Source organism: Strongylocentrotus purpuratus, unplaced genomic scaffold (genome assembly GCF_000002235.5).
Source record: "Strongylocentrotus purpuratus isolate Spur 01 unplaced genomic scaffold, Spur_5.0 spur5_scaffold_16, whole genome shotgun sequence".
NCBI lineage: Eukaryota > Metazoa > Echinodermata > Echinoidea > Camarodonta > Strongylocentrotidae > Strongylocentrotus > Strongylocentrotus purpuratus.
The window spans coordinates 20406971-20428585 of NW_022145601.1; the positions used below are offsets into that span (position 1 = coordinate 20406971).

General features: G+C 35.4%; 1 protein-coding gene across 1 annotated transcript; it reads right to left on the reverse strand.

Moving 5' to 3' along the window:
• Positions 1–3795: 3795 nt before the first annotated feature.
• Positions 3796–18286, reverse strand: LOC586744 (phospholipid scramblase 2). The gene is made up of 9 exons (XM_786514.5): positions 18099–18286; positions 12367–12874; positions 11639–11716; positions 10792–10868; positions 9648–9781; positions 8298–8418; positions 7348–7450; positions 6663–6721; positions 3796–5423 (listed from the first exon to the last, which is right to left on the reverse strand). Exons 1-9 carry the CDS (start codon positions 18135–18137, stop codon positions 5376–5378), a joined length of 1167 nt encoding a protein of 388 aa, XP_791607.2. The 5' UTR covers positions 18138–18286; the 3' UTR covers positions 3796–5375.
• Between the last annotated feature and the right edge of the window lie 3329 nt (positions 18287–21615).

Consider the following 21615-nt stretch of genomic DNA (forward strand, 5'->3'; position numbering starts at 1 on the left):
AATTAAAAATAAATAATAATAATTAAAACAAAAAATCATCTTCTTATTTTTTTGTTTATAAACTCTGCGAACTTTAAACACCTCATTATGTATTGATACCCACCGAGACAAATATTGTATATTATTATGGCAATAGGGGTCAATCATTGATTTTCGTGATACTCAGGTGGAATTATTGTTTTAAAAGCAGAGAAAATTTTGTACATATACCGCCGTCGTCATTTCTGAAAGTATTCGGTGTATTCTAAAAATGTAAAACGTATAATGGACTCCAGGGGGGCTTCTATATTTTCAGAAACCTGGACCACTTGTAACATGGGCTTATTATTGCTGGCTTAGCGGACTGCCATAAACGATACTATTTTATGAACATAAAGTGCTTTTATTACCATTCGGTCAACAATTTTTCTACGCAGGTTTGGAATTGAATGCCCAGTTTTAATTGACGCCTGATATTACTAATGGTCAAAACTTGTCCTAATGAATATTCATGCTCAAAGTTTTATTTATTTTGATGCTTTTGGAATTAAAAGATATGAATTGTGAAATAATATCCTTGTAACAATTTCCAATCACTCTCTAAAACAAGTAGATTACTGACATTTAAAAACGCATTATAAAAGGTTTTTAGGTAGAAAATGCTGTGTGGAAAAACTATTGGCCATAAATGCTGACTACGTATCATAAAAAATAAATAAACAGCAAACAACCCGAAACTGAAATTTCACTTGACGCAAAATGACACAACTTTGTAAAAAGTATTTTTTAAAATAATATGAGACCTTTAAGCATTCACTACATATCAGTACAGGAACTCTTGTTCAGCCTCTATACACTGTGAAGTATAGATTTCTGGAGTGGTCAAATCTAAGAATTAAACTTGAGAAGGCTTAATAATTATGTGTAATAATATGGTAAAGAGATACAATCACGGTAATATAATGGATGACAAAGTCTCAAAGCATTTTGTTTTTAAATTAAACGACTTAATTTCAAATTGAATTGTTATGATGGAAAAAAGGACTTCATAAAAAGGACTTGTTTTCATAAAAAGGCATGTAAATCTCAAGCATTTACATTTTAGACCTAAGGTTGGGGTCATCTCATTTCCCCGTAGAACATGGATGTTTTAAAGGAAAATGTGTCTATAAAGGAGTTTTTAAACATTTTGGGTAGGCCTATTCATGTATTCCAGAAATAATTTGTGCTTAATTCATGTTTAATTGATATATCATGTAAGTAGGGCTTTATATTATGTTTTAACGTCTTGATAATTGTTTGAAATATATCTAGTTGCACAACTATTATTGATAAGTATAAGAAATACATTTTTTATTTTGATTATAATTTGAAATATGTAATTTTGCAGAATGCTTTTAAATGTGTGCGGGTCTGAGTATGTGCGTTGCGTACGCAAATGCATTGTTTATATGTATAATTTTATGTATGTTTAGATTGTAGGCGTTTTTATAGCGTCTCTTGTGAATTGCAAATATAACTGAAAAATCAACGCGATTGTGTGCGAAAGGCGTGCGAAAATAACTTTTGGTAATACCATAATATAATCGGCATCATTTGTAGGTTTGTGTATTAAATTTCCTTTAGTTATATTATTTATCTTACATAAAAACAAAATATATCATTATCATTATCTAATGATCATGGTGATAGAGATATTACGTTGCTCTAGTCAACCAGATTAACCATTGATGGCCATATGGGCGTTATTTCATATACTTTATCAGGAAGATAACTTCCTTCTAGCTTTTAATTTGATATTCCATTTTTTTAAAACTCGTGTAAGATCAATAAACCAAAGAATAATACTTTGCAGTACAATTTTAACAAAGGATTTTCAGAGATGATTTTTTTATTGTGGAGAAACGTTTAGTAAGCAATACTTCCTGGCTAAGATCTCGTTCGATTTTCTGAAATAAAAAACTTTAAAAAAGATTGGTCCTGAAAAAGGAGGGATCCCCCACCCACCCCCCCCCCCCGTAATAGAGAACAGGAGATAGAAAGGTAGTGAGAGAGAGAGAGAGGGAGAGGGGAGGGGAGAGGGGGGGGGCGATTTGTAATTAGACAGGTGAGTTAGATAGCAGGCAACATAAAGTGAAAAGAAAGAGAGAGAGAGAGAGAGAGAGATAGATTGTTGATCCTATTCCCACTCACTCCCGATTCCGATGGGCAGTTGTGTCTCACTTTCCTTCATTGTGGTGTTCACAAACTGATTAATATACCATATATTATTTGTATTTATCTAGCAGAATGTCGGTACTTAAATGTAATGTGGCGCTGTTGGAATTCATGTGCATCTTTCTAACCTGCGACCTGGCGGATACCGGCGCTATACAAATAACCATATTATTATTATTATTATTAATGGTACGATCCAGTCATTGAAACAGTTAAGTGGCTCTTATTTTAAAATGGGTCATTAAATAAAAACCCAAACAAAATAATGTTATATCTTAATAATAATTTTAAAAAAAGATGTATATACATTGTGAATTCGTAGCATTTTACCATAAAAGACGCCGATTTAGCGATGATTACGTCATTAGAACATGTTTATTATTTTGCGCGTGCATCCGGAACTTCAGACGCTGAAGGTTATTGGTCACTCAAGCGTTTTTGTTTCCTTTATTCCGACAAAAATATACAATTGATCAAAACAAGTTTAATACCAGAAGAAAGCTAACGATTAGTATATTGATTATCACCCCAAAGCCGCCTGACCACAATCGAATCAGTGAGAGTTTGCGAGAGAGGCCAAAATGTGCTTGAATATCGCTTTTTTGCTCTTCTCCGATACAAAAAGAGACGACATTGTGCTGGATATCTATGTTTTTACGATCGTATTATTTAGCGATTATCCCGGTATAACAGGTGTGCAAAATGTAAAAACTACTATAGTAACAGCAGGGTGACCGCCGAGGTACTGAAATCCAGAACGGGTTTTGGCCAAATCTACGGGCGTTCTCAATGACGCCCCAAGTGAATCAAGTGCCTCGATACAAATTATTTCATTCACCTGATAATAATAATAGCAAACCTAAAAGAGAGAGAAAGAAGGGAAGGGAAGGGAAAGGGAAAGAGGAGAGAAAGGGAAAGAAAAAAAGAGAAAGAAGAAAGGTAGGGGAGATCAGCTGCGATTTTCCGCCAACAAAGTGTAGATCGGGGGAGGGGGGGGGGGCTCGGGGGAAATAAAATTTAATCGTGGTTTATTTCTAATTCCATAACTATGCTTTACACATAATGCTGAAATGACATAATTTTCCATTTTCTCATTTTTTAGTAAATTGTTGTAAAATGACAAATTCCTAAATTTACAGCCAGGTAAGAAATATAACATTGTATACAGAAGTGGGAACAAGTGAAGTTTTCATGAACCTTTAACCCTGGGCTATTGTAGCTTCGTTTAATTTTTTTTTTTAAATGGATTATTTCTATTATTCTGTCGCTACAATTTGGGTAGGAACAGTGTCTGGTATATGTGTGGGAGTGTGGTCGGGTGGTGTGTGTGTGTCGCATGATGGCGGGGGGGGGGGGGTAGTGGTGTGTTTGGTTGGATAGGTTTTTTATTTTCATGTTGAAATTGATTTCTTTTTTGTTTTCATCAATCGTACAATCTATGTAATGAAATGTTTTGAATTCATGTCAAGATGAAAAACGACTGTATTTTATTTCTAAGATTGATTTGTTTTCTTTGGAATCAATGCAAAAAACTATTTTAAAAAGGGGGGAAAGTGTGTGTACCTAACTTCTACTTGACATCTAAACACTATATATCTTTGTTTATTTGTAGATTTTTTTTAATAATCACATTCAAAATATATAGTACAACGATCAATTTCATACAAAGAAAATTCTAATAAAGGTTTATAAGTTTCCCGAATACAAGGTAATATAAAGGGATATAAAAACATACTAAACATTGTGTATCGCATTCTAAGAGAGAGATAAGGAACAATACGAAATTGAGTAAATGAATAATCTAAAGTCTCGTTTGTACATTTAATCCTACCTTACTATACGATCTGCCTGCAATCTGATGTTTGAAGAATTATCAATAGCATTTCATATGAACATTCAAATATACAACACCTGGACGATCAATGTTCTAGACAGTCATGTGAATAGTAAAATTATAAAGGATCGAAAACTTTCTTGATGAAGAAGAATCCAAATTGGCCGAGGATCGTGTTGACATCAGAGACTTGATATGGGATTGTAAACGATATTAAATTGATTTATTCTCTATTTGGACTGCAAAGCTGCAGTGCACTATAATTCAAATTGTTGTACATACATATTAGTCAGAATATCATCTTTGAAAATTACATTTTTATTTTCCGTATCTAGTGGTATTGCGATTATTTTTTAAATCAGAGAAGGATCGTTTATTGTGTGATGGGCTTAGGCGCAAACAACAATTTCGTAGCATTTTATGACACTTGGAAATGTTATACCGGTTAAATCGTTCCGAAAAAAAGAAGATCTTATACAGGCATATTGGTATATTATTTTACATGACACCAATATTCATATTATATGCAAACGTACGAATTCAATTTATATTAATACATGTACATATTTATCTCATTTTGGATCAGAAGGAGTGTTAAGTCTGACAGACATTCATCATAGTTTTAGAAGAACCACTATTATCGTCATGGTTATTATTGCCATGGTTATAATTATTACTACCAATAATATTATTATTTTTATTGTCATTATCATAATAAGAATATTAATAAATTATTATTATTATTATCATCATCATCATCATATAATTAAATGTATTACTAACTGCGATAAAAAAATATGTCTGGCGTGCTCAGTGAGATATTCTCGGACTTACTGTTATCATGGTTATCTATTTATTAAAGATGATGTAGCGTGGTATATACAAGGAGGCATGGTAAAACATGTATATTCCAACACGCTGGTAAATTCAGCTGGGCGGAAATATACAGTGATAGTGTGGTTCCAGCTAACATTGATTATTAGCATCATAACGGTAATTACAATAAACAGATAAACAAAATTACGTATTTACAGTATGATTTCCAAAAAAGTTATGAGATTTTCATCCCAAGTAAACATCACATGTAATATACAAAGAAAACATTTACACACTGTATTTATATAAATATATATTAAAAAATCTCTAAATCTAAATCATGAAATTAAAGAACGGTGCAAATTACCAGTAACCGATGAATATTTACAAGGGGAAGCTGGACGCATGAATAAGTTCACTGCAGCTAAAAAAAAATAGAGGGCAATCATGCAACAGACAACTAAAGTTTTAAAAATGTGTTGCTTGCTTCTCATGGCCTACGAAAGAAGTAGTTGACGGGTCATTCTCTTCAATAATTTTGCTTGTTCTGCTGCGGGTTCTCGAAGAACATGAAGTCCTGTAGAAAGAAAACAAAAGTAAAAATAAAATTTCTTCAATTTTCCAGAGCGGCGTGATTACCAACGATGTGGTCGATTCTTTTTAAAGTGACTCGGTGACATTGTTGGAGGTGGATGAAAAAATTGCTTAATTTTTCTAAGAAATGTTACCATTTATATACTGTAATAACCCTCTAACATGCATATAATCTTGAACAAAAATTCTCAAACCACAAAGATATTCATGATTTTGTTTAAGGTGTAACTGTGCGACATCCTCTAACAGCAAATTCTCCCCAGCCATCTTTGAATTTTCCTAACCGTTTTCCACATAAAACCGTTTAAATTGTAATAATATAGTTGGAAGAATTACGGAATCGATCAGATCAGTTTTCCCCAATTTTTTATCATTAATAATGGTCTGTTTTCACTCGAATTTCCAGATTATCTTAAATTGTGCATCTAACATTGAAGGCACTACCTTAGCCACATTTTCTCTCATCTGAACAATGTTACCGAGTCCTTGTAATGGTGACCCTTTTTTCATCTTATGATTACAGAATTAAGATTAAATTCATTTAAGGATCTAAACGAATGTGAACGAGTAGTATTGACAATGGGGATGATTCGCCTTTCAATGCAATTATGCCTATATCTTAAATCTCAATTTTCTCAATAGTTCCCAGTTTCACAGTTTCGTGTCAGGAATCTATTTCATTTTCATTTTGAGCATTTTGTGAGGTAAAACAACAAGAGAGAAAGAGCTAAGAAAAATACAGCAAAATAGTATGCTCTTTTCACGTCGAAACAAAAATATGAGGATACATTAAAGGCATGGTGTTTTACTGACATTGGTCCCAGTGTTGCTATTTATTTTCATTTGCACCGTCTTTCAGTAAAGGCGGACATAGAGTGAATTCCAGTTCCTGTACCCAGGCGTCACCATCACTGACAGAACTAAACATTCAGGTCAGTGATCACCATGCGCTCGTAAAGCGCTTACTGTGGGACATGGATGTCGAAACATCGGGACATTTTAAGCAGCAGATGGCAGTATAGGTAAATCTGAAGCCCAACTATACACAGAGTTTGGCTTATATAACCCGGTTCGAGTTGGACACAATATGGCGACTACTGCTTTGTTGGGCAAGCACACTGAAAAGTGAAACCAAGTTGGCCAAACTCTGTGTACGGATGGCTCTGATCTGAAGTAGTGTCAGTAGACCAATACCCTGCCTAGAAAATAGAAGGCAACTTACGATGAGGAAGGTACTGGCTAGGAGCAGAGCTTTCGTTTTCACATCCAGATCGGCAGGAACTAATGATGACGGGATTAATAAAGATGGAAGAATAATAGAATTAACGGATTACAGAATTAACAGATTAATGAATAGCTTATAGGACAGTTTTTAATCAGCAGTTCAGCTCAATTTAAAATAAGAGATGAATGGACTCTCTCACTCTCCTTCTCTCTTCGTCTCCTTACCCCTTCCAACCCCCCTCACCCTCTCTCTCTCTCTATTTCTCACTTTCTCATAAACTTTGTACTAATCATTCTCTCGTTAATAGCAATATTTCGCTCGATTAATCGCGAGACTCTGCCCTCCTTCCTACATGCACGCACAGCTACCACTATGGTGTCAATATACTCATACTCATATTGTCACTAGGGTTGAACTAGGTTAATAATATATGATTATTAAGCAAACGGGTATTCGTTTGTGCGACCTCTGTTATTACCTGTTTATATCTTTTTTAAATGTACTATGGAAATGTATGTTAACTGTCCTGTGTAAACGTTATGCTTTTTGAAGACCACTACTTATTGGTAAATGGGCTAACCTGATAAACAAATTAAAACAAATAAATAAATACCAAAGAGCGCCCTCGTCAGCCATGTATTAATTACAATTTTCAATCACTTCATTCCAACTGAATACTTACATTCAACTCCGAAGTTGTCTGCTTGTGTGTAGTTTTCCCTTAGCCAGCCACCCCATTGCTTTGAGACCTTTCCAACCTGAGTCTTCAAGTCATTTGTGAATATCTGGAGGACAGGAATTTACAAGAGCAAACGAATTTTGAGTTGAAGTTTAATCATTGAAGATCAAAAGGAAATATCGACTGATGAAGATGAATGTAGATCGAGCAAGTATTGATAAGAATGGTACCCTCATCGTTATACTATTTTCCATGAGCTGTGCAATCATAATACTATACCGGCTTTAGCTGGGCAAACATTATAATTCACTCAAACATTCAGGGGACTCTTTCTTACCGGGCACTTGTTTACTACACCTATAGGTTGAGAGTGTACATTAATATCATCTCAAAGGACAACTGTCGTGAAAATCAACCAGAAATCAAATGGACACCAATTCTATGCATTGCACTTTAGTTTAGAAACTACCTGTCGAAAACAGCTTCAAAATAATTAAAGGTTTCCACAATAAACTATCAACAAATTTAATTCTGTACATTTCTGACATCCTTCGAGAGATCAATGATGAGAGCAACCAGTGTCATGTATGGCCTGCCGTAGTTCAAGTCCAACTTAAATCGATCTTAGTCTTTGTGAAACACTCCCCACCAGGCTGAAACATTTAGGCTGGTTTTAAAGTAGAGCAGGTTTCGAAATCCGGGCCATAATTTTAGCTTTGATACAATTCCTCCGATGACGACAGTTGATCTGCTGTTAACTTTAACCATGGACTAAGAGACACAGTGTACTTAACTGTTATTCAAACCCTACGTGTAAAACCCACCTGCAACCCTTATCCTAACCAAATATTTTTGATGAAACATTGACGAGCATAATCATGTCGGAGAAAGGTGGATTGACCACGATGGAACCTGACTATGAAAGGGTTATAGTTGGGCTTCGGATCACTTACCTTGAATTCGATGTCTGCTGTGCAACAGATAGTCTGGCATCGACACCAATGACCACGGATCTTAAGCTGCGTCTGGTCGTTAGCGTCTGTGACGTCGAAGTGCGGCGATGCAAAGCTTCGACTACAAAGAAAGTGAGTTTGAGATGTTGGATAAACCCATTCTGCTCGTTTCGATTGCATTAGTTGCTAGTTGCGTTTAAAACGTTTAAATAAATCGAAATTGTTTTTGATTAATTCAATATTCCAATATTTCATCTGTGTCATTCATGTATATTCCCTAAGTGTATCCATATTTTAATCTTATTTATGTATTTAAAAAAAAAAATTGTTTGGGGGTGTACCCTGTAATGCAATTTACACTTAATTATAGTTTTTATTTTTCATATATACTCTCAGCCCCTTGACCTTTTTGCAAAACGGATATGGTGTTTTACAAATACTCATTATAATTATTATTATCATTATGATTATCAACATTATTATCTTCATTGTTTATGCTAGTTGCATACGAGGGGCAGCATTTCGATTGCGTTCTTATCATGATTACGTGCGCTATTCCACATTGTGGAGACAATTAACCCATATGCCAGTCATTCAAAACAATATTGACATTGTTCCTGTTTGTTTAAATTTCCCATGATATCACATGGTGCGTCAAACACTGCACACGTCATTGACGTAGCCTTACGTCAGACAAATGACGCTTCATGTACAGTGTGCAGGAGTTATACTTAAACGCCTGATTAATGGTAGGGTAAATTCTCGTCAAGAAACAAGATCTTTAAGTTGCTGTTGTTGTCGTTTTGGTGTTTTTTTTTTTGGGGGGGGGAGGGTTGCGGAAAACGTAACATTAATTTGAAGCGGCAACTTTTTGAATATTTAACATTATAGAACCGAAGATAGAGTTGATATAAATGAGCCATCGTACCTTCGATGTATTCAAAAGTACTTTTCCCCCTCTTTTTCGCTGTTTCTCCTATCATTTTGTTTAGTTTGTTTATTTTGTTGTGCTTTGGACATTTCTATTAAGCATTTTCTGTGCTTCCATATTAACCAATCTTGTGATTGTATTCAATGCGAAATAATGATTTATTGGAGGCTTACTATGATTAGCACGTTGATTTTTGATACCTCTTGTTACCAAATAGTATGTATACTGAATTAACCATCAATAAATGACACGTTAGTAATGTGGTTATATAAACTTCGAATTCTAGAATTGTTTCGATTTACCCCCCCCCCCCCCTCCTTCCCTCCGCTCCAGATAGAAATGGATGGATTTCTTGATGAAATTACTATACTGAAGCTGCCTTTTACCAGCACCTATGAATACCAAAGAAGAGAACCTACCTTTGCCTAATGTATCCGATGGTCGTTCCGGGTGGGCTTTCAACCTCGATAAAGAAGGAGCAATAGTTGGTACCCTGAGAACACCAGCAACATCCAGCACACAATTTGAAGATTCGAGTGATTTTGATCACCTCCTGTTATGTTGAAAACAAGAAGGAAAGAGTGAAAGGTGCTATCACCAAAGTACGTCAAGCAGGCCGATACAATCCTACAACATTAACTCTTTATGATTAGTATACAACACAGGTAATCTCCCTGTACCACATGGTATTTATCGCATGATATATACATATAAAGCTTCGTGATTATTTAAGTGTTTCTAGAGCGAGATTGGTCTAAACTGGGGTTAGGAATGTTGCCCTGAGGCTAATCAAGCCCCGTTAACTGGTAATTTTGCAAAGGCATTGTGTGGCACAAAGCAATCTTTCCGTCAGTTGGTTCCTATTGTTTTGTGCAAAATTGCACGTGTGGCAAACAACAACCGCGCAGAGGGCGAAGAAAGCAGCTAAAGAGTTCAGCACTACATTTGAATATTCAAGTGGTACGGATCATTTCCTCCATTTGAACATACAAGAAAGAGTGGCAGTTTGCGCCTATTACAACAACAGCACGACGAGCAACACTTAGCAAAACATACACGAATATTTAAAGTGATGCGGATAACCTAGCTTCTGCTATGAAATATAGGCAAACAAGATTGATGGTTGGTTTCTACCAACACACAAAACATTATTACAAACTTTTTTTTCGACACACCTGTATGAATTTGTTTCTTTATATTACAATGAGATTCTGATTTTGCACTTATTCCACGAGGGTTCAAGCCATGTTTTATATTCCAAGAGCAAAAGAGTGGTGTTTCTGTTAAATTTGATGTAACGAACAGATAGAGATAAGTGAGCGGTTGACATCATTAACTTCCTAACTTGAATATGCTTTTATGTGATACAAATCAATTCCGAAATTAAGCGAAACTTAAAAATTCCATTTCACTTTTTAGTATTCATACGATTGTGATGAAACTTTCACTGTTCCGTTCTTTACATTTCTTTCCCTATTTAATCTCTCAAACTTGCATATATGGACCAGACTTGCGCTTTAAAGTGGAAAAAGATTTATTATTATGAAGATGTCCCTAGCTTACCTGTCCCATATTATCAGTTATAGTCATGTCGAACCCTCGAGCAGGTCCACAGCAGATACGCATACACGCATCAGAGTCTGATCATAAGAAGAAATACACGAGAATAGGAAAGAACGTTATTCTTTTCTTCGTGTGTTTGTTTAGTTGAATTATGTTTTTGCGTTCAATAAAGTAAAACAAAATTCCATGCTACAGCAATATATATATACACATTTCCAGACATTAACTTTTAAACTGATAAAGAAAATCAATACACATACTAGAACTCAACAGTTTACAATTAACATGGTAGATGAAAATGAGATAACTTAAACAGGTACAGCAAATTGTGTGCAGTCCTTTACAAGGACTGGAATATTCTTTCTTGGAGAGATGGTAATATCTTAAAAGAAATGTTGTGTGGTTCTTTAGTGGTTATAGTTTTGACGAAAACTTTTAGATCTTTAAAATAAATAGATGGTCTCCTTTTTAGTATCCGCACATGATGTATCTGTTTTCCTCAATTAGATTCCATCTTTTTAACATTTTCCAATTATAATAACACACATATCTTTTTTTGTCACGCTATAATCAACATAATGCAATTTTCATAGTTTGAAACGATTTCAGTTGATTTTGCCACTGATCGCTTTTTAAGTTTAAAAGAGGTAAAATCAATATTTATCTTGAATATAAAAAGAGGGAGAGGGAGGAGGAGGAGGAAGAAGAGCAAAGGGGATGGAGGAGGAAGAGGAGTAGGCGAATGTGGATGAGGAGGAAGAGGAGGAGGGGAAGAGGAGGAGGAGGAGGAGGAGGAGGAGGAGGAGGAGGAGAGAAACAAGATTACAAGCGATATGGGGGTACTTACGTTCTCTGGCAAAATAGACCTGTTGTCCCATGCTGTTTTTGATCATGTATTTGTTCTCAAAGTTGATATTAGTGATCACTAAAAACAGAAAAGGAAAATTGAATACATTAATTGCAATACCAGCGTATTATCGATCAAAGTTCTTCAAACTTGTTTAACCTGTCAAGTCCATGAATTGTCCCTTACAGAAGATAGGTAACGACGTCATTTCTTTAACCTCTGACATAATTCTTTAATTCGTCAGTACAGTTTACCGAGCCAATGTTGCTATCATTCATACGCATAATTAAGAAATGCGTAATGCCCCTGTAGTGTCCTGGGATGTGGTAATACGAGGTAGTCTTGAGGGGGGATTATCATAGGTTTTGATCCTATGGGTGAATGTCTTGGATAAACAGTTATAGAAAACTTGTCCTAAGATGTGGTAACCTCGGATATTTTTGCTTGGGGGTGTTCCAGGGATAAGTAGTCTTAAGTGAAATGTTGGTTAAGCCTAGGGATGTTTTAAGGCAAAGATAATTGATGATTACCCTGGCCACGTTCATAAAGATATTCAGAGATCAACCTGAGACAATTTCAGTTGTAATGATAGCCTTGTGCTTCATTTCAAATTGAAAGGTACGATCTTTGAGGTATTAATACTACAATGAGGTATTACTTTTGCTCTTGACATGATTTCTCGAACGTCTTTATAATTGCGAACATGTTCATCATACTTTGTTACCTACTTTCTGCCAGCTCGATCTGCTGATGAACAAGGAGCTGCTCCAACTGAACCATGTATTCCAAACCAGGTGGGCACCCGGGAATAGCCTGTGGTGCTGGCATCAGCTGCACCGGCATCGGCATACCGGGTTGCTGGCCCACCACCATGGGTACCTGGCCCTGTGCGTTGGGGTAGTAAGCGTATTGTCCTGGTACACCCATCTGTTGGCCTGGTACCATCATCTGCTGGCCAGGTGCCATCATTGGTTGTCCGGGTGCTCCCATCTGTTGGCCTGGTACCATCATCTGCTGGCCAGGTGCCATCATTGGTTGTCCGGGTGCTCCCATCTGTTGGCCTGGTACCATCATCTGCTGGCCAGGTGCCATCATGGGTTGACCGGGTGCTCCCATTGGTTGACCCGCCATCATTTGTTGGCCGGGCACCATCATGGGTTGACCGGCTACAGGTTGTCCCGAGGCGTCGACTCCATAGCTAGGTGGTTGTTTGGAGGCGGCATCAGATTCGCCATTCTAAATTGGTAATAAATAATAAAGGCCTTTAAAACGTGTTAGAGGAAAAGGTGCCGTCGGCATGCACATAAAGCATGACGTCACAATACTACCTGAGCAGTTTTAAATATATTGTTGAAATTCTAGACATTTAAGGGGGTTGATCATAATGTCTTCTGGTCGTTCTTGCACGGTATGGCCTAGATTTAAAGCTTTTTTAATCAATAATTTGGAAAACTCTTCTACTAATATATCAAAGTAAATATACCTTGTCATATTTTTAATAAAGTTTCATTGCGACTAATTTACAAATTGCGAGGTCTCTCACATGGTAAAAGTACAAAATATTAACAATCATGACATTCACATAAAAGGTACACAGTTCTGTTCAGTTCAAGTTAGTTCAGTTTACTTCAGTGAATTTCACTCATATATAGGATGTCTAATCAAGTCATAATTACAAACAAAAAATGTCCTTTAGATACAGAATAAATTATTTGATTTAAGAGAGATTTTGAATCGGAAATACACCAGAAATCAAGAAAAAATATTTATATATTATAAGAATCATCACTGTTTCATTAATATTATTGATCTTATTAATTTGACATTATTAATCGATAAACGAGATACATTCAGGCTTAAACATCTCAATGCCCAGCAATTAACGTTGAGGACAAGGTACTTAAATTGCCAAAAAGGGAAACAGAAGAAAAGTAAAATTGCGAACTCAAATATCAATATATCATGTATTCGTTGTACCTGGTTTGCTCTTTCATCTGACGATGAAGCATTCAAAAACACATACCTAGAGCCTTATTTCTGGCTTTCGTTACTCCTGATTCTTAGTTTTTACCTTATGGTATTTTTTCTTCCAACACTAGTTCTTCCTCTCTGACTCCCACCTTTTTTTCTCTCCCTTCTTGATTCTCTCTCTCCCTCTCTCAATCTGATCATCTATTAATCTATGTGCCTTTATACCATCTGATAATCCTAGCTACTTCGGTTTAAAATGTAAAAGAATATTAGTTGAATATTATAGCGTTACTAATTTTGTATGCAGTTATTATTTTGTGTAATGCTTTTTACAATGTTCATTATAATCTGTTTTTATGTCAAAGATTTGTAAAAAAATCGTGCAATTCAGCCTTTGGGCTGAAATGTGATTTTTGAATAAATAAACCATTATATATATATATAGATATCATATACACGTACGGTTAAGACCCTATCTAATGTACATCAAATATAATAATACGATCAATACTATTTTTCAGTCACTGTCACTCCTTGACATAGTTCCTGGAGTTTGCAATTTAAGAACTTCCAGTTGGTGCCTCATGATTTCAGTCATTTCTTCGTTAAAAAACAAAGGGAGAATTCCAAGTCTATCTTTGGCACACCTTTTCATACGATCTACCCTATCAATTTCAGATGAGCATTTTATGAGATTGAGTTGCGTAACTTCGATAAACATACACACCTTTATAGGCCTACAGGTATCTATTAGGTATTTCAGTGACTACAGTTCGGGTTATGTTAAAGCCGAGATTATCGCTATGGTTGAATGGACCTTGCACTCTAATATGTTTTAATCACCAATTCTCAGAGGATAATGCTTCGTGTTCAATCCTACATTAAGACGAAGGAAAGATTGCAGAAGGGTTTGCAGGCAAATCTATATTGCACAATGCGGTATTACATTTTAAAGAAAGCACAATGTTAAAAGAAATGAATGGAAACCCATTATGGTTTGGGTTTTTCGCCGCCTTGTATATGAGGGTATGTTTGTGGGTGCGTAGGTGTGTGAGCGTTTTCACTCTTTTTTCAAATATGTAACACTGTATTTACATATGAATAACGTGAATGAATTTGAATTTGAAATGGTCAATACTGCTATCTAGATCACAATACTGATTATTCGACTTTTTCCCCCTTGCAGCCAGATCCAAATTATGATTACTCAGGATATATAAATTATGTGAGTACAACACCCCAAAAGGATATCGACATGCGGTACTGTCTTAACTTTGGTTCACTGTATTAATATTCATATCAGGGGAAATCATATAATGCGTGTTTTGAATTGTTTGATAACATTTTATAAAACATACTATTTTGACCTCCGCAGGCTACTTTATTTGCGTATAGTTCGATAATGATCATAGAGCTAAAACAACAATCAGGACAGTTGCCAGAAATTTATTTCAATAAAAAACAACATCAAAAGCAACAACTAAAACAATAACAACAACAACAATCAAGATTATGGTGATGAAATGGCATATGATTTTCGCCCTAATAACAGACAACAGTACATGTACAACCGTAATGTGGTGGCTCTGTGGTATGTATATGTTGGCTCTCATACAAAAGGTTCCGGGTTCGAGCATTTTTATGTTCCTCCATCCCTGGATAAGCTGTCTTGCTAAAGTTGGACCCTCTCGAATTATGGGTGGGACTACATGACAAAACTCGGGTAATGATAACTGAAGAGCCCGCAGGAATAGAAGTATGAATACTGATATATATAACCAAATTATTATTGATGCATGGAAGCATGTGACATGTGTACATTTTGCGTATGTTGAGAATTAAAAGTTCGTGCATCTATAAACATTTGTTATCAAACAAAGTGTGAACTTCTGTTATCATTATTCATCAGTCGGTTTGGGCTCAACTAATATACGACTTGTTTGAACATGATTAATGCATAGGCCTACATTGATGAGTCGTTTGCATATTTGGTTGTTTTCAATCGGCTCTGGTAGTTGACCTTAAAGTGTTATTCCAACTTGATTTCTGAATCGAAACAAAAAAAATAGTGCGTTTGTTTAACACGGGAGTGCATTATAAGGTCAATTTTGAATAAATATTTGACAAAATGGTGATGCATTAACAGGTATCTATATTTACATACGTTGTTTCAAGGTATGTCTTGTAATATGATAATCGTTTATGGTCTAATCACCATTGTCCCAACGACAAAGAAACACAATGATGTCTTTAAACGTGTGTTTGATGATAATGGGTTCTTAAAATAGCTATGACAGTGTTTAGATCATTAGGTAGAGATATTGGACTAGGTTAAGGTGTTGAAATTTGATCGAACGCAGATATTGAATTTTCAATTCCTCCTCTATTATTCTCTTATCTTGACGAGGCCCCAAATGACTTTTTTTGGACGGGGGGGGGGGGGGGGGGGGGGGGATAAGCACCATACGTGAGTTAAAAAACTTTTGCAACGACCCATAATTAAAATTTGTAACGAACCTTATGAGACAAGGACAAAATAATTTTTAATTAACAAACATTTCAGAAAGGAAATTAAATTTCTCAATAGATATATGTTGTGCAAAAGAGTGCAACAAACAAGCAAAATCAATGACGTTTTCATAACTGCAGACTAAAAAAACCCAAAAAAAACAAAAAAAAACAACAAACAAACATGGCTTCATCAGGTATAATCATCATATTGATTAACAGGATAAGCTTAAATTAATGAATATTATCATGTTTATAAAAAATATAAACTCATGCACACTGATTCAAATCTATCTATTTGCTACATTCATTTATTTAATTACACACAATCCTGACGGAAAATTTGCATTTTGATAATAGATTCTTATACACTGTCGCTCATATAGTTGGAATATTTTTGTTTTACCCCAATTTATTTATGGAATTATTTTAAAAATAATTTAAAAATAATAGATCTAGATAATAGTATACATTCTGAGATTTTATTGAATAAGAATTTGACAATGTGTGTTTTGCATGACTGTGTATGCTACTATGCTTATCAAATAGGGGACCTACGCCCTTAAGTCATAAATGACAGTAATGAGGATTAATGCCCCACAAAAGGGCTCTATAAATATAGCACATCGACACACTTTTTAATTGCTGGGGCCTCACAGTTACGAGGCCATTGCTTTGTCACTGAACCATGACTGTTCGCAGCGGGGGCTATAGGGGCAGTTTCCTTAAATTAAAAAAAACACAGAAAATGCAATAAATTTTCAATAATTTATTGCATTTTACCCCGGTCCCCAACATACAAAAATCCTCTGGATGGCCATGCATTATGGCTCAAGGCTCAGTTATAGTTGGAATATTTTTGTCTTACCCCTGATTTATGGAATTTTTTAAAAAATAATTTAAAAATACTACTACATTGTACATTGTATATGTTGATATTATTAAACCAAAATTGAATTGAATTAAATTGAATAGCTGGCGGCTAAAAAAAAGAAGCGCTCTGGCATGACGGGTAGCCATATTTTACACCTGCGTGGAGGGTGGCAAAATTTATGTGGATAAATATCTTGTCAAATGACAATAGTGCCGGGCTTGGAATGGAACAATCAAGCCTTGAATTGAGAGTCAAGTGAGTGAGCCTCTATATCATAACATCTCCACAGTTTAATGTGGATAAATATCTTGTCAAAGAACAATAATGCCGGGCTGGATTGGAACCCTCAAGCCTTGAATTGAGAGTCGAGCTAATGAGCCTCTATATCATAACATCTCCACAGTTTAATGTGGATAAATATCTTGTCAAAGAACAATAATGCCGGGCTGGATTGGAACCCTCAAGCCTTGAATTGAGAGTCGAGCTAATGAGCCTCTATATCATAACATCTCCACAGTTTAATGTGGATAAATAGCTTGTCAAAGAACAATAGTGCCGGGGTGGGATTGGAACCCTCAACCCTTGAATTGAGAGTCAAGTGAGTGAGCCTCTATATCATAACATCTCCACAGTTTAATGTGGATAAATAGCTTGTCAAAGGACAATAGTGCCGGGCTGGGATTGAACCCTCAAGCCTTGGATTGAGAGTCAGTAAATGAACCTCTATACCAGGCCTGCTCTATACCATAACATCTCGACAGTTTAATGTGGATAGATATCTTGTCAAAGAACAATAGTGCCGGGCTGAGATTGAACCCTCAAGCCTTGGATTGAGAGTCAAGTAAATGAACCTCTATATATACCAGGCCTGCTCTACACCATAACATCTCCACAGTTTAATGTGGATAAATATCTTGTCAAAGAACAATAGTGCCGGGGTGGGATTGGAACCTTCAAGCCTTGAATTAAGAGTCGAGTTAATGAACCTCTTTACCATAACATCTCCGCAGTTTAACCTACCTTTCTTTGGCACTGGACGATTGAAACATAACTTTGATGACTAAAATATTCCTTCTTGGAAAAAATGCAATAATAACATAAACATACCTGATTTGGTGTCTCTCCTTCTTTGACGGGTTCAGACATATTTATTTCCCCCTTTAAGATGCTGAGCAAAATTGCTACACGTCTGAAGATCTAATTCCAGAGAGTGTTAATGAAGAGCCCAAGCATTCCTTACTTATTACGAGATATCAGTCACGCATAGATGTGTGCAGGGCATAATGAGTAAAGAATAGGATTAAGGGGCGGGTCCTTGTAGATTGCGATAAAGCAAGACGGTTTGCGTGCTCTTAGATAAACAAACACAAATTGGCGACATAATATTCGCCCATGTTGGATTTCTGATAACGCTATTTAAAAAAGAAAAGACCAAACAAAAAGAGGAAATGAAAGAAGGAAAGAAGGAGAAAGAATTTTAAAAAAAACGGACGTTAACGAATCACTGAAGAAAAAAAAAATCACGGAAGGGGCAATTTCGGCAGTATTTTGTATGGACAGAAGGAGATGAAGAAAGAAGAACAACAAAAACGACAAGGAGAAGAAGAACAACAACACCTTTAAGAACAAGAAAAGGAAGAAAAAGAAGAACAACAAGGAGAAGAAGAAGAAGAAAAAGAAGGAGAAGAAGAAGAAGAAGAGAGAGAGAGAGAGAGAGAGAATGAGATAGAGAGAGAGATGGATGAGAGAGACAGAGAGAGAGACAGAGAGGGAAGGAAAGAAATAGGTATCCACAGTACAAGCCCCTGCCCCTCCTTCAAGTTAAACACATTCGTCACTACTAAATACAGGGCTTGATGAGTCCGAAGTCCAAGTGAAGACTTCGCTCGGTTTCTTGATTAGTACTATACATTAATCAAACACAGATACAATAAAGGCGAGGAAACTAGGTGAATAGGTTGGTTGTTCTAAACAATGATCAATCGTAAAACATAAAATATTTCGTGTTACAAGTCAACTGCAGTGATTACAGGGTATTATTCATGTAAGAAACGCCTTTTTAAAAGATTATTAGAAACTGTCAATGAAATAGTTGAATATTCATGTCAACTCAGATTTCACCCCTGCATTTTAGTCTTTTGGTAATAGTGTTGGTCTGTGGTGTTTATTTTGCCTTGCTCTGTGTAATAGATATGTGTGCTTTTTATGTGCTTTTATATTATGCATTTCTTGTATACATGAAATGTATTGTTTTTGTCTGTTTCTTTGTGTGTTTCCGCGTTTATTTTGTATTTTTCAAATGTGACAAAAGAAGAAATGAATGAATTAAAAGAATGCTATAACCATCATGAACATAAGTTCCATTTAAACATTTTATTAAAAGTAATTGTTCAACTTCATCATATCACATCAATTACACAATAGTTGTATTCACTTTATTACAAGTATGCTGCGAGTCACATTTTTGCCCTTATTATGTACGTTTGTCGCGGCTTCAGAAACACAAAACTGCCAATACATGCACGCGTAAAAAGATAAATAAGCTAATCCACGTGCAAAGTTTGGTCCCAAGCATTGTAGGTTCCATATTCGGAAAGCCCCTCCATGCTCTTCATGCCCTTTGACCTTGCACACGAGGCGTCATTATCCTGACGTAGGGCTGCGTCACCAAATGGTAGATTTTAAATGCGTACAAATTACAATGTCAACAGTGGAACGTTTTGCTTTAAAGGGCAAGTCCACTCCGCAAATAACTTAATTTCAATAGAAGCAGAAAAATCAGACAAACCGATCAAAAAAGTTTGAGCAAAATCGGATAACTAATTATTAGCTTATTGGTTAATTTCCTGCACATGATAGATTGGCGCAGGTGGTGACGCAATCGAAATAGCGCATCGTATGGCCTTTCAAAAATAGTTCTTTCAACCATACGTCAGTGTTAATAACCTATGTGCTTGAAGCTATTTTCGTAGGCGGGTTATGCAGCGGGTATAGCTTTGTTGGGCTGCACAATACACCAGTATGACGTCACAGCTACGCAAACAATCTGATTAATTATCAACAAAATATCAACTGGGTTCGACCCACAAATGACGTCATGTTTTGGTACTACAATACAGCGATGATTGAATAAGCAAAGACCTGTAAGATAGCATTGCAAAGACAAGGTTTAAATGTATCAATGATGCAAGTTCAACAAAATCCTTTTAATTTACTCCTATCGTGATTGTAGAAGACGATAGTCCCTTCGAATAGTATAAAATTAAGTAAAGTACATCTATATTTAGATTCAAGGCAATATTCAGCTGCTAATTACAATATGAGTAGATTATAATGTAACTTTATACACACATATACATATATATATATATATATATATATATATATATATATATACATATATATATAATCATTGTTCTCTCTTTCCCCTCCATCTCTCTCTTAAAAGAGTAGGACTAAATGAATGGTCAGTTATAAAAAACAAGTACTCGTCGACCATTAAAAACAAGAAATGAAATCCAAATTGAAAGGAAATGTTAATTTGAGATGCAAGGTAAAATACAAAGAAGTGCGAGAAAAAAATATGGAACAGAATAGAAATAAACAAAAAATTGCAATACACATGATTATATAAGGCCTAGAACAAAATATGTTGTATTGCCCTTTGTGACCGATCCATAAATCTGAAAATCTACGGTCGGCTTTTAATTTATTTATTTTGTTTACCGTTGAAACAAAAAAAGAGTTTAATGAATAAAAAAAATATGTATTAAAGCCACACTGTCCTAGTTATAGCTACTTAATCCCTCTATATAGGTCCTCCATGATCCCCTTTTTCTTATGTTAATTCAGAGCCGAGTTGAAGAGATATTTACCCGTCCGGTGACCTTGCAGTGTGGTCTAATCCCTCCTATGAACTAGTACAGATAAGCTTTCAAGCATTCAAAACTGAAAAATATCAGCCCCAAAAGGGAAAAAAGCAACAACAACCCCCCCCCCCCCCCCCCCCCAAAAAAAAAAAAAAAAAAAAAAAAGAAGGAAAAAAAAAAAAAAAAGTGCTGGCACCTAAAGGGCAATACAACATCACTTTTTGGTTAGGCCTAATGAAATACAACCTAATAATATACATGACTTGATAGGTATACATATAAATGTAAGATCAAACTTTAAAGACAATACACATGATTGTTAAGCCTCTTTTTATGTGTGTAAGAATTTGCCATAACATATATATTAATTTCATTAAAGACTTTTTCTTCTTTACAAGCATTTACAGCAAATAACAAACCACACATTATTTCACATTGTGAAAACTGACAAAACAAACAGAAAACAAAACTTCATAAGTCATTAACCTATCACTTATTTCACAATTACATGGACAATTTGACAAGTGAATAACTTTGAGCATCATGTTTTGAAATAAGTAAACATTGCTGTGACAAATGTGATGGCGTGGTGTAAAAATTTCAGAGGTAAAAATGTTAGAGGTAATAATGTCAGAAGTAAAAATGTCAGAGGTAAAAATGTCAGACATTTTTAACATCTGACATTTTTACCTCCGACATTTTTACCTCCGACATTTTTACCTGGCACCAATTTCATAAACCGATCAAGAATCACC

Excerpts from the sequence above, each read along its gene's own strand:
- LOC586744 (XM_786514.5), bottom strand. The coding sequence starts at position 18,137 with ATGTCTGAACCCGTCAAAGAAGGAGAGACACCAAATCAG. Across the intron at positions 6,722-7,347 it reads AGACAACTTCGGAGTTGAAT|TTCCTGCCGATCTGGATGTG; the intron begins GTAAGTATTCAG and ends CGTCATCATTAG. Across the intron at positions 5,424-6,662 it reads TAGCCAGTACCTTCCTCATC|GACTTCATGTTCTTCGAGAA; the intron begins GTAAGTTGCCTT and ends TTCTTTCTACAG.